The sequence below is a fragment of the Silene latifolia genome, chromosome 5 (assembly GCF_048544455.1).
Source record: "Silene latifolia isolate original U9 population chromosome 5, ASM4854445v1, whole genome shotgun sequence".
Classification (NCBI taxonomy): Eukaryota; Viridiplantae; Streptophyta; class Magnoliopsida; order Caryophyllales; family Caryophyllaceae; genus Silene; species Silene latifolia.
The window spans coordinates 34,888,644-34,902,500 of record NC_133530.1 but is presented as its reverse complement, the minus strand read 5'-3'; the positions used below and the strand labels follow the sequence as shown (position 1 = coordinate 34,902,500).

General features: G+C 39.2%; 1 protein-coding gene across 1 annotated transcript; it reads right to left on the bottom strand.

The window, feature by feature from the left end:
• Positions 1-12,864: 12,864 nt before the first annotated feature.
• Positions 12,865-13,576, bottom strand: LOC141656057 (phosphoethanolamine N-methyltransferase 2-like). The gene is made up of 3 exons (XM_074463003.1): positions 13,352-13,576; positions 13,153-13,206; positions 12,865-13,058 (listed from the first exon to the last, which is right to left on the bottom strand). The coding sequence occupies exons 1-3, from the start codon at positions 13,541-13,543 to the stop codon at positions 12,957-12,959; spliced, it is 348 nt and encodes a 115-aa protein (XP_074319104.1). The 5' UTR covers positions 13,544-13,576; the 3' UTR covers positions 12,865-12,956.
• Between the last annotated feature and the right edge of the window lie 281 nt (positions 13,577-13,857).

Below are 13,857 nucleotides of genomic sequence, written 5' to 3'. Positions count from 1 at the left end.
GGACGCATTAAAAGCAAGGAAAATACAGAGGGGGTTCATAAACAGCGTCTAAAGTTCAACGTAAAGCTAAAGAAAAACAAATAGTTCAACAAAAGTACAAATAAATCTGTCCGGGCTGCCTCCCGGAGAGCGCTGGGTTAAGAGGTCCCGCACGACCTTTCTGGTATCAAGTAACTGGCGCGTCGAGCTCGTCGAAGCGCAAGACTTCAACGCGGTTGTCCGCTTCACTCGCCTCATGGTAATGCTTCACATATTGGCCATTCACCTTGAATCTATGACCCTCGGAATCTTCAAGCTCCACGGATCCAAATTTGGTAACAGCTGTCACCGTGTATGGACCACTCCACCTGGACTTGACTTGCCGGAAAGAGTCTCAACCGGGCATTAAACAAAGAACACCTTCGCGCCCCACATGAAACTCCCGAGGTAGGATTCTCTTGTCATGCCATCTCTTCGTCTTTTCCTTGTAAATGCGCGAGCTGTCATAGGCATTAAGCCTAAACTCCTCTAATTCATCTAGCTGCAAAAGACGATTCTGACCACACAATGTAGGATCATAATTAAGCTCACGGATTGCCCACCAGGCCTTACATTCCAGCTCAACAGGTAAGTGACACGATTTCCCATAAACTAACCTATAAGGTGATGCACCAATTGGTGTCTTAAAGGCAGTTCTATAAGCCCATAATGTGTCATCTAGCTTAAGACTCCAGTCTTTCCGTGATTTAGAAACTACTTTAGACAAGATCTCTTTCACTCACGATTAGAGACCTCTGCGACCACTAGTTTGGGGATGATACCCCAAACCACGCCGGTGTTGGACACCAACTCTGCAGACAAGTATGGAAGTGAGTTTCTTTTCCTTAAAATGCATCCCCCATCACTAATGACGACCCTAGGGACACCAAAACGGGGGAATATGATCTTTTTGAACATCTTTATCATGGTCTTACCATCACAATGAGGTGAAGCAATTGCCTCAACCCATTTTGACACATAGTCTACAACTACTAAAATGTACCCGTTACCTTTATTTGGACGGAACGGTCCTTGGAAATCAATGCCCCAGACATCGAAAACCTCAACCTCTAGGATGCCGTTTTGTGGCATCTCATGTCTCTTCGAAATGTTCCCCGATCGTTGGCAAGCATCACAAGTGAAACAAAAGACTTGGCGTCGGCAAAAACAAAGAAGGCCAAGAAACCAGATCAAGTACCTTAGCCACGGTGCGCGATGGGCCGTGGTGACTACCATATGAGGAGGAGTGACAGCCTTCCAGGACTATTTTGGTCTCCCACTGCGGAATACACCGTCTGTAGAGACCGTCCGCACATTCCTTAAACAAGTAAGGATCATCCCGGAAATCGCTTAGCGTTATACGAAAACGCTTCTTTTGATGAGAAAGGTCGGGCGCGAGCTTGCCACCGACAACGAAGTTAGCTATATCTGCATACCAAGGTTCCTGGTCAACAATAGACGATATAACAACAATTAAAGTATCGTCAGGAAAAGAATCATCAATAGGTAGAGAATCTTCCCCTTCTTGTCGCATCGATCGCGACAAGTGATCGGCTACAACGTTCTCAGCTCCTTTCTTGTCCTTAATCTGCAAATCAAACTCCCGAAGGAGGAGTATCCATCTCGAGAATCGTGGTTTTGCCTCCTTCTTAGCAAGGAGGTGCCTCAAAGCTGCATGGTCGGTAAAAAACAAAGACTTCGACCCAACTAAATAAGTACGAAACTTCTAAAGGCATAAACTACAACTAACGACTCCTTCTCGATGGTAGTGTACTTCACTTGAGCCTCATCCGGAGTTCGGCTCGCATAGTAAATAGCATTCAGGGCTTTGTCTTTCCTCTGGCCTAGCACCGCTCCTAGTGCATAGTCACTCGCGTCACACATGATCTCAAACGACAAGTCCCGGTTGGGGAGGTCAGTATGATCGGCGCAGAGACTAAGGCCTGCTTTAACCTGTTAAAAGCGAAAAGACAAGCATCGATAAACACAAAAGGGGCATCTTTAAGCAACAGATGTGTAAGTGGTTTAGCAATTTTGGAGAAATCCTTGATAAACCGGCGATAAAAACCGGCGTGACCAAGGAAGCTCCTCACCCCCTTAACATTAACAGGAGGTGGCAATTGCTGAATCACTTCCACCTTTGCTTTATCAACTTCTATTCCCCTATCAGAAACTAAGTGCCCTAAAACAACTCCCTCGTTGACCATAAAGTGGCACTTCTCCCAATTCAAAGACAAGGTTAACCTCAATACAAATTGCAAAACTTTCTCAAGGTTAGACAGACAGTTAGAAAAATCACTTCCGTATACACAGAAATCGTCCATAAAAACTTCCATGATAGACTCAATATACTCTGAAAATATCCCCATCATACACCTTTGGAAGGTGGCAGGGGGCATTGCACAAACCAAAAGGCATTCTCGCGATACGCAAAAACGCCCTTAGGACGGTAAATGTACTCTTAGCTTTGATCGTGCGGGTGGATAGGGATCTGAAAGAACCCTGAATACCCGTCTAAATAGCAGAAAAATTTAAGAGAAGCTAACCTTTCTACCATTTGATCAATAAAAGGAAGGGGAAAGTGATCTTTCTTGGTGGCGGCATTCACTGTCTCGTAATCTATGCACATCCGCCAACCAATCACTACTCGAGTAGGTATTAATTCATTCTTCTCATTCTTAACTACGATTGTCCCTCCTTTCTTCTGGGACTACCCGCATCGGGCTTACCCATCTAGAATTACCTACGAGAATAAATAATACCGCATCCAGCACTTCATTACCTCACCATCACAACATCCTGCATCTTCCGGTTCACCGACGCCGACCCCGTCATGCGCAAGGTTTGTGATCCTCCTCCAGCTCTATCCTGTGCATACAAATATCGGGACTAATCCCCGTGATATCATCCAGATGAATAGCCCATTGTTTTCCTGTTTTTCTTAAGTACTGACTAACAAGGAGGTTAGCTGATCATCACTAAGCTTGGCACTAACAATGACTGGATACTGCTCTGTATCGTCTAGAAAAGCATATTTAAGATGAGAAGGGAGAGGCTTACGTTCCGGTACCTTTACCTCAATGGAGCAGAGTGTGCTAATCATTTGTTCCACCTGCTCTCCCTCATGCTCATCTAAATCATCAACAAGCAAATCCAACGTAGCGTCATCGTAAATGCCTGGCTATCTCGCACACTCATCAAAAAGCATAAGAGCTTCCAGTGGGTCCTTCATAAAAGAACCCGATCAGAAGTCATAAATAGACTCATCAATGATATCGACCGAATAGCAAGTGTCCTCTATCATTGGGTGGGCTAAAGTACTTGGGCAAACTAAATGTGATAGCATCATCCCCTATCGCAAGAGTCGACGCCCTTGTCGACATCAATAACGGCCCCAGCTCTACAAAGGAATGGTCTTCCTAAGATAATTTGGGTCCGGTGTCCTCGGCTATATCCAAAACAATGAAATCTCTTTTGGGATGTAAAGCTTGCCTATTTTCACAGGCACATCCTCCAGGACACCTAAGGGTCTCCTAACAGATCTATCGGCCATCTGTAGGGTAATGTTAGTCACCTTGAAATGACTCATCTTCAATTTCTTGCGGACAGGAAGGGGGCATGACACTCGACACCGGCACCTAAATCGCAAAGGGCCTTATCAATAACCATATTGCCTATGACACAAGTAATAGAAAAGCTGCCCGGATCTTTCATTTTTGGAGGGGCTTTATTCAACAGTAAATTACTAGACTCTTCCATAAATGAAATTGTCTCAAATTCGCTCAAATTTCTCTTACGCGTCACAATATCTTTCATAAACTTAGCGTAAGTTGGTACCGAGTAACAAGTTCGAAAAAAGGGACACTTACACCGAGGTTCTTCACGATGTCCACAAACTTACCGTCTTCTTTGCTTGCTCGATCCTTGCGTCCTTCAGACGACTTGGGAAGGGTACCCTGGTAGCGATGAGCGGTCCCGCAACCTTTCCTTTACCCTTATCAATGCGTGACGTCTCCACAGCAGGGGAAGATGACACGGTGGCGGTATTAGATACTGAATTAGGATTTCCGCCACTTAACGCACTGGATCGAGTACTTTGATCGCTCGATCGACCATGTTCTTCACTCGATCGAGTGATTTCTTCAGCTGAGTTCCTCGATCGAGTAGTAGTGTCACTCGATCGACCGTCTTGGGATTCTGCACCTCTCGATCGAGCACCATTTTCACTCGATCGAGTCACTGGACGATTAGAACCGCTCGATCGAGTAGTAGAGTCACTCGATCGAGTGGTTACAAAGACACGCAGCAAGTATTTCCAAGAACTCGTCTAGATCATCATCCGAGTCATCATCACCGTCAATACCTCGTTTTCTTCATGAATAAGGTCATTTTGCAAATTCATCGCACCGGGCCGGATCGCAAATTGGAAGAAACTTGGCTTGATCCGTCGCGTGTGTCAATCAAGCGCGACTTGCTCTTTCAATTCCAATATAACCGTATCAGATTTCTGTGACATACTCATCATAATGGATTTCAACTCGGCAATTTCTTCTCTTGCAGAGGGAGAGACCGGTTGTGGTATTGGCGTTGAAAGGGTAGAAACGCTCTTTATCTCTTCATATAGCTGGGAGAAAGGAACTCCCTGCTTGTACTTCTTATATGCAAGGGCGCGCTCTACACCTGCCGTGCATTCATAAAGATCGTGCCCTTCCTCGCCACATCTACCACATGGCTCTGTATGCTCTGTAATCGTAGGCATATTGTCAAGCAACTTTCGAAGCAACAACTAATCTGCAAAACTGTTAAAACTTTGCAGAAAATGAGACCAGCCTCAAGGAATAAATTCCTTGAGACAAAAGACAAACTTAATTAAAGCAACAAAATTGCGCCACCTCCCCGGCAACGGCGCCAAAATTTGACACGTCCATCGCACTGTCAAAAATAACCAACTAGCTCTAACTAATATAGCTAGGGAAGTCGGGTCGAATCCACAGAGAGGTAGGAATTTGTCGGCTAAACTTAAGTTCGTCCAAGTAACCAATTTGGGGGTTTATAAAATGTGATTTCTAAACTAAGAGAATAAGGAAAAGAGAAATAAAAGGAAGGGGTTTAACAGATAAAGGAGAATAGCTAAGACAAACGGTTCACCATAATCATCTGGTCGAGTAATCTAGGTCCCAGGTCAATGCAGTTCGGTCTAAGGGGTAGCGAACGTCACCTTTCGGTCCTTAATTCACCCTAAAGTGTAAACAGTTTAACTTTCGCCCTCGCTGCAATACTCTATTGTTCGCTACTAGTCTGCCTCTTCCAACCTTTCGGTCCAGGTCAAGGTCCACTAAGAATAAGGGTCTAATTGCGTCGACTCAATTAGGCAATTACAATTATTTGTAGCACTTAAACAACAAAGACAGTACTGGCATTAACCTAGTAAATCGATTACTCTTCCTTCAAATCATGGATCCCCTATAGTCTTAGCAAGGGAAATTTAGCTACTCATAATCGTCGGATTAACAATTACCATAACTAAATAATTAAAACTAAGCATGGTGATAATACTAGGGGGAAACGATTGAACAATTATAAAGCAAAGAGAAAAAGGATTTAAAAGCAGTAAATACGATTAAGAAATAAACTTAGATCGATAATACCGAATCCGAGTAACAAATGTAGAGAATAAAAATCCAAAGAACAGTGATAGAAGTAGCAATCGAAATGTACGTAGTGAGGAGATGGGAGTAACGTGATGTTCTCCTCAGTCTTATACTGAAAAATCACCTTAAACCTAATCTATGGACTAATTACAAAAGCCCATAAAAGATTAGGCGGAAATAAGCTAAAAGCACACGAAAACCCCTCGATCGAGTAGAAAGATTACTCGATCGAGCTAGAACAACCTCTCGATCGAGCACTGCTTGCAGAACTTCCTCGATCGACCCCTTTAAACTAGTCGATCGACCAGTCTTGAGTGTGTAGAGCATTCGATCGAGCAGTAGACTACTCGATCGAGCTATATAGGCATGTTAGGACTTGAATTGCTTCCCGAACTCAGCTCACGCGTCTTCCGAATGTTAAATGTCCAAGCTCCAGCTCCTTATTTTCCATGAATGCATACAATTGGGACAATTAAGGCTCGATTTAGCTCCTCTTCAGTCAATTCCTGCAATTTACAACAAACGGACCAAAGTAGAATATTCGGGGGTATTTGTAGCCAGATGCTACATAAAAAGCATAGAAATACGTGCTGAAATAGGCTAAAAAGACTATACATTAGGCACGTATCAACCGTCGGGTTCATGGCTTCATCAAATTAGACTTATTTCTACATGTATAATACTAGCTTAGTGTGACGAGATCAAATCATATGCGCCGCGTGTCTACATATGCTCCTTTCAGTCCCAATGAATCCCCTACTTAGAAGAGTGGAAATTCTTGGAACAACTCATGTGTGCTGTTATTAAGTGCATTTGAAATATGTGTAGTTACCGTTTTTTGGATACGTAACTTATTCTCATCTTGCCAACTAATCTGAAATTCTTTGGAATAACTTATATATGTTGCTGTTATTTACATTTTACTTATTTTTGAAAGTCAATTAGCTCAAATGAGAGAGCATTGTGCAATGCACAAGATGTGTGTTTGACTCCCATATTGGCTATGAAATACAAAATTTTTCTTTTACTCTAAGAATGAAAAATAGTTTAATTGGTAATCCTAATTAATACAAGTATGGCATGTATGGTAAAGTTTTGGTATATATGCTAGTCTTTGAAATGCTCGTGTTGAACTTCAGATAAATGCAAAGCTATTGCACGGGCTCATTGCCGCTGTTGCTGCTCGCTTAAGACCGATCGAGGTCTGCGCGCCATTGCTCAAATATGATTATAGCCTCCTAAATTATTGTATTGTATTGCTTGCATCATGAAACGTTCCTATCATTGGATTTGCGATCTAATAGGCTATATGGGACTCGAACTCGTACCTTTGTGCAAAATTTGCACATTGCTCTACCATTGAGATAATAGCCTTTAAAATACGCTAAACAAATACGAGTATGTAATAACGGGCGTATCATATGATTATGGCCCCCTAAATAACTGACATAAGTACACTGAAATGTTTCTCACATATTAGTAAAATATGTAATAGATACACTAAAATGCCTTAAAAGGCTGGTAAATACATTAAATCTCCTTCAGAGTCATTTCATTTATTTCATGCGCATAGAACCTTATTTCATGCACATAGAACCTTATTTCATGTATATAGAATTAAAATTAATGTCGTCAACCAAAAGTAATTAGTATCATAATATAACCAACTGATGCAACTGAAGAACTTTTTAATTCACATAAAACCTTATTTCATGCACATAGAATTAAATTTAATATCCATAAACAATAGTAATTAGTATCATAATATAACCAACTGATGCAACTGAAGAACTTTTTAATTCACGTAGAACCTTATTTCATGCACATAGAATTAAAATTAATGTCCATAACCAACAGTAATTAGTATCATAATATAACCAACTAATAAAACTGAAGAACTTTTTAGTGCACATAGAACCTTATTTCCATACATCGAACCTTATTTCATGCACATGGAATTAAAATTAGGACCCTTCCCCTTATTGTCATTCGAATGGGAGCAAGACCAAAAGACACCCTAGAGGGGAAGAGTGAACCCTTTTTTAGGGGAAAAGGGTTGAGGTAAGATTATCCAACTCCGAGGTACCATTTTACGAAAAAGTCATTCAAAAGGAGATTAAAGAGAAAAAAAGACGAAACGGCACACATTTTTACATATTTCATGCATTTAAAAGGTTGTTTAATGCACATATATCGCTTTTTCATGCATCTAGAAGGCTACTTCATGCACATGTAGGGCCATTGCACCCGAAACTCTTACATTATTACTCCATTACACCCTAAACTCTTACATTATTACTGGGCCGGGGATCAAAAACAAAAGCACAAGCAATTCAAAAAGGGATCAAATACAAAAAAAACAAAAAGACAAAATGATGCATGTACAAGGTTGTTTAATGCACATATAACGCTTTTTCATGCATTTATAAGGCTATTATTCTATGCAATGATAAGGCTATTTAAGCCTAAATCCTGGTTGATCTTTAGAGTAAAAGTTTCATTACTTTATCTCTAATATCTCTTCTTAGTACACATAATCAGCCCTTAGACCCCTCACATGCGTCACATCTCAAGCCTTTCACTAGCATCACAACTCACAACTAAGGCTTCTCAGGGGGTGCTTGGTTGGGGAAGTAGGAATGGAATATATTTGATCCATTCTAGTGTCTTGATAGGGCATTCTGGAATGGAGTTAGAAACCTAATAGATTCTACTTCCACCTTAACAACTTGGAATTCAAACCCACCTTCCCCCTCAAATTTCAAACATAATCCTCTCCATACAAATTTTACAGTGAACAAAACAAGAATTAATAAGTATGGAGTTATAAATCCATCAATCCATTCTGAACTTTTGAGCCAAACACCCTTAATATCGTAAGACCAAACACAACATCCTAAGTAAATTTCACGTCTAGCTAGCTACAAGCAATTCTAACAGCTTCAAACTTACAACTTGAGAGAAATCAATGGCAAATCACAAATACAATACTAAACGGATACAACTACCAAAGATAAAACTTGCAAAACATGACGATGAGTTCAACTACTAAACTAGCCTGATGAGACTTTCAGATATCATAACAATAACAACATCATAATACGATTTCAAATCAAGGTGCTACAAGCTACTTGAACATTCACTCGCAAGTCCAAATGCTTCCAACAGCTCGGAACTTGCAATTTAAGAAATTTTCTTCATCAGAGGAACTTGCAAAACTGCATCTAAACTAGCCTGAACATCGTAATTAGACTTCAATTCTAGTTACTACAAGCTACAAGAACATTCATTTGAGAGTCCAAATGCTTAATTAGCTGCTTCAAACTTGCAATTTGAGAAATTAACTACTACATTACAGAAAAATTAACAAGTAGAATAGTACAATGAAGTAAACAAATTCGAGAATTGAGAGTACATAATAGAAATTCAATATCTTCAGCATCAAAACTTATGAAAAATCTAAAACTTGCAAAACCGCAATAATATAGTCCAACTACTGAACTAGCCTAATGAGAATTCTGTATATCCTAATTCCTAAGACGAAACAGCATCATAATTAGACTTTGAATCTTGCTGCTACAAGGTATAAGGACCTTCATTTGAGAGTCCAAATGCTTAATTATCTGCTCCATAGTCCATACTCACAATTTGATCAATTAACTTCATCAAACAACAATTCACATCAACAGGTTCAAACTTTAATCAATTTTCCCAAACAATGTTCTATCTACTCTGTTCGACCTCCGTCCCAATAACTTTGAATTAATTTTGTTAAAAAGCTTTTTTAGGATTCAAAATAGGAAATCAAAATTAGCAAAGAACACAATTATAATGATAAATCAAGGAATAACTACCTAAATTGAATAGATTAATAGATAATAAGCGAAAAATGCAAGTAAATTGAAAGCAAACGACATTTGAAAGTAGAAACAAAGAGAATGCGCAAAAAATCAGGAATAAAACTCTAATCAATTTTTTTGAAGCATAAAAATCGTAAAAATTGAGGAATAAGAAAGAAATAAGGGAAATTGAAAAATTACCTAAATTTTAAGGAATAAAGCAAGATAACCGTAAATCAAATCAGAGCAAACGAAGAAGGGTGCAACAGAGAGAACGCCGATTGATCATTGTAGAAGAAGTCGCAGTAATGGCGGTTGAGAGTACAATTCGAGATGAATGTTAAAGTGTGATGAATACGGAAGTGAGGAGATCGAAGTGAGAAAGAAAGAGGAGCGAGAAAGCAAACTGTGTAAAATGACGGTGTTGGAGAATTTGTGGGTTAGCTAGGAGAATAAACGAGTTAATCTCAGTCGTCAATATTTACTTAGATCTAATGGTTGTAAATGGTTCTCATAGTTCTCATTATGTCAGTGGTTCTCATGGGATCCCAAATATATATATATATATATATATATATATATATATATATATATATATATATATATATATATATATATATATATATATATATATATAAATATACATATATATATATATATATATATATAATCGGGATCCCGTACGAACCAAATTACGGTGCGAACCGTACGAACTAAAAATAGACCATTGGATCAAAGTAATCAGCGGCCATTATTAAACACTCACTACCTCACAAGCTAACAAGGTAACAGTAACACAAAACCCCCGACCCCTATTCTCTTTCATACCACCCACCATATAACTTCCCTCCACCTCCCCTAAACATCACCCTCCGACGCCGACCACCTCGACACAACTCCGACGTCGGCCTCTTAAGAACCAAAGAATGACAGTGCAAAGAAGAACAAGAGGAATAAGATGAACAACCTTTTCAGCAGATCTGGTGTGGGACCTCTCTTTCTTAGCCACGTGTGAAGTTGGGTTATACTTTGGTAAATTTCCGTCAACGTTAGCTGGAGAAGATGAAGAAGATGAAGATGAATAATAAGCGGACGAATTCTTGTAAAAATCGTCTGCAACTCGAGTGTTGCTTGATGATCTATGAATCGTTTTCTCTTTAATTTTTTGTTTTGATTTTTTTTTGGGTGTGATTTTGATATTTATTGAAGAAAAGAGTGTTTGAAGGTAGAATGATGGAGAGATTATGTAGGAGATTTATTTGGGAGGTGTTTATTTGCTCGATTTGATTCTATTGATTAGCCGAGGTAGTTGTGATGAGTGGTACTTCATGGGTTGGCTAGTGGTGGCTATGGCGGTCGGGTGGTTCATAGTTTGGGGGTGGTGGGCAGTGGTGGGGTGGTTGATGGTAGTGGTGGTGGTTCATAGTTTAGGGGTGGATACATGAAGTATTGTCACCGGATACATGTATAAATACTACTAGACTAGATACACGTATATTATGTGTATCCGACAATATTATTATGTGTATCTGGCAATATTATATTGTGTATCTGGATAATTTATAGGCGGTCGGAGGTGTAGCGTTGATGGTGTTGGTCTTAAGAAGTACATAATCTCAGCTAAGATGAGGGATGACAACTTAATTAAGTGTCGGATTTATCTACCTGGAACCCATGTCGCTTCCTCATATCTATCCTTTGTTGTTTGTATGAGACCACTCCCTGGCCCATGCTGCCATCAACCTGCTTTTGAATAAATTGAGAAGAAAATGAATAGTTTGGCAAGGGAATTATAACTTTAAAATGTCTATTTTATAAATTTTAATTAAGTGTGCAGACATTTTTGATTAAATGAGCTAAACAAACCTTTAGCTAGCTAGATACGCTTATTAAGTTACTAGATACATACCTTTAGTTAGCTAGATACACTTCTTGAAATTGCTAGATACATATGTTTAGGTTGCTAGATACACGTATTTAAGTTGTTAGATACATACTTATAACTTGCTAGATACACTTATTTAAGTTACTAGATACATACTTTTTATCTAGCTAGATACACGCATTTAAGTTGTTATATACAAACCTCGTCTTCATATGTTACATACAATTATACAAACAACCGTCACAAATCTCAGTCCTCAGACTCTCATACAATCATACAACTAGTGAATTAGACGGGTTAAGACGGGTAAAAGGAAATAGAATAAAGGAGCATCCCACGACAAAGGTCACGGTCAACCCTTGACCTTAAAGATCAATTCACCAAACACAAATAAGTGACATTGTGTTGGCAACAAGAACCAACATTAAATAATATGAGCATGTATAGATGATAAATAGTCTAACACTAATTTCTTTTAAGATCACTTTACCGAAAAATTAGGGTCACTCCTAGTATATCATAAGCGCCAGTTTAATACCATAGGTAACCATGTTATCTAGTTATATTTTTCTATAATTAATTTTCTAAACATGATCACATTCGTCCTTGAATGGATTCACCCACCATGTTTTAGGTTTTATTTCACGTTTTCAATCATTTACCTTTGCTAGAGACACATCGCTAACAAGCTAAATACACTTATTTACCTTGCTAAATACACATTTGTGACAAATGAGATACTCCTTTGAATTTCTAGATACACGCCTTTACCTTGCTAGATACACTCATTTACATTGCTAAATACAAATCTCTAATAAGGTAAATACTCTCCTTTAATTTTATAGATACACTGCTTTAGATTGCTAGATATACTCCTTTACCTAGCTAGATACACTCATTTACAAATGGGTGTACTATAATTAGTAAATTGGTCCGCTTTTCTCTTTATGCATTCATTTTTATGAACGATTTGGTAAACCATCCCCCAAATTCGCCACATAAGTTTTGTATTCTCCGAGTTTCCTCGGTCTTGAAAATCCGAGACCATTTAGGTAGCTGGCAGCGCCAAGACCAAAGGCGTAGAATGATCTGTTGTTCCAATAAGTGACATTGCGTTGGCACTGATACCCGCTTTTTGAATAGCTACTGATTTCGTAGTGCTCATAACCCGCTTTAGCAAGTGTTTCTGAAGCCATTTTGTAGAACTCTGCCGACTGGTTCAGATGGCAACAGAAAGTCACCCGGTGTACACCTGCTCATTACCAAAACCATCAAATCCCTTGTACTTGTATCGTAACCTGGTTTATATATAATTGAATTCAATGATCAGCAGCCCAAATGAATGCATAAAGAGAAACCCACTTACAATACGTCAAATTTAGTATCTTTCTCAACTTGCAAATCATATACATATACATGCTTGGGTTCTGCATCAACTGAACTGTAAGCTGCAAAGTTTCATCCCACATTTTCGCGGTCTGGTGAGGCAAGGAAGAAATCAAGTCCATACTCCAGTTCACAATACCGCACAACTTGACAATATCGACTTGACAATTTACCAAATCATTCAAACAATAGTGAACCAGCAGCAGCATCGCCTCCATCTACGAGCCCGCACTCCTGCACTCCTCTAGTAGGCACCTCCCTTTGCAGAACTTGAATGAACTAAACACAAACAAACAGTAAGAAAGGGTTGAGTTAATTTGAACTATAACCATATAAATTTATAAAATTGTAGGAACAAAGTGAATGTACAAACCTGATCAGTCCTATCCTCCGCAATAACATCATCAAATCCAGCATCTTTAAGCATCTGGTTAAATTTAAAACCAAGTCATATATATATGAGAGTGATCTAAATCAAGGCCGCAATACATGCAGCTGACACCGCGACCTCATAAATAATTTTTTCTTGATGCGCATTGGGAACTTTTGGAAAATAGAGAGGTTGAGCTTACCTGTCCGTATTCCTGCACATCATGGAGATCATAACCTCTCTGCTTGATATAGGTTGCAAATTCAGAAGAAGGCTGACCACTGCTCCTGCAGTAGTCACTTATCAGAAGTTTGCCTCCGGGCTTCAACCAATTGTAGAATGACTTGAACAACGGAGGTTTTAAATTGTGGGTCTCTGAATCATAGAATGCCATACAAATTGTTATGTTGGTACTATAATTTCAATCTTAAGCTAGTTAAATGGAATTCAACCATTTATTTTTGTCAAAAACTAATGTAAGGGTAAATTATGATATCCATCAAATTTCAAACAATGAAGTAATTAATTACCTACTGGCTCCTAATCCGACATTGTGAAGGAAAACAGTGGCTTTGTAGACGTTGTGACCATGAACAGAATCAATCCCATAAATCATAGGAATCCCAAGTCGTGTCGATAGTGACCCGGTTTGGAAAAGTGATCATAGACAAAAGGATGTAAAATCATAAATCTGGATGGCTTGGACCA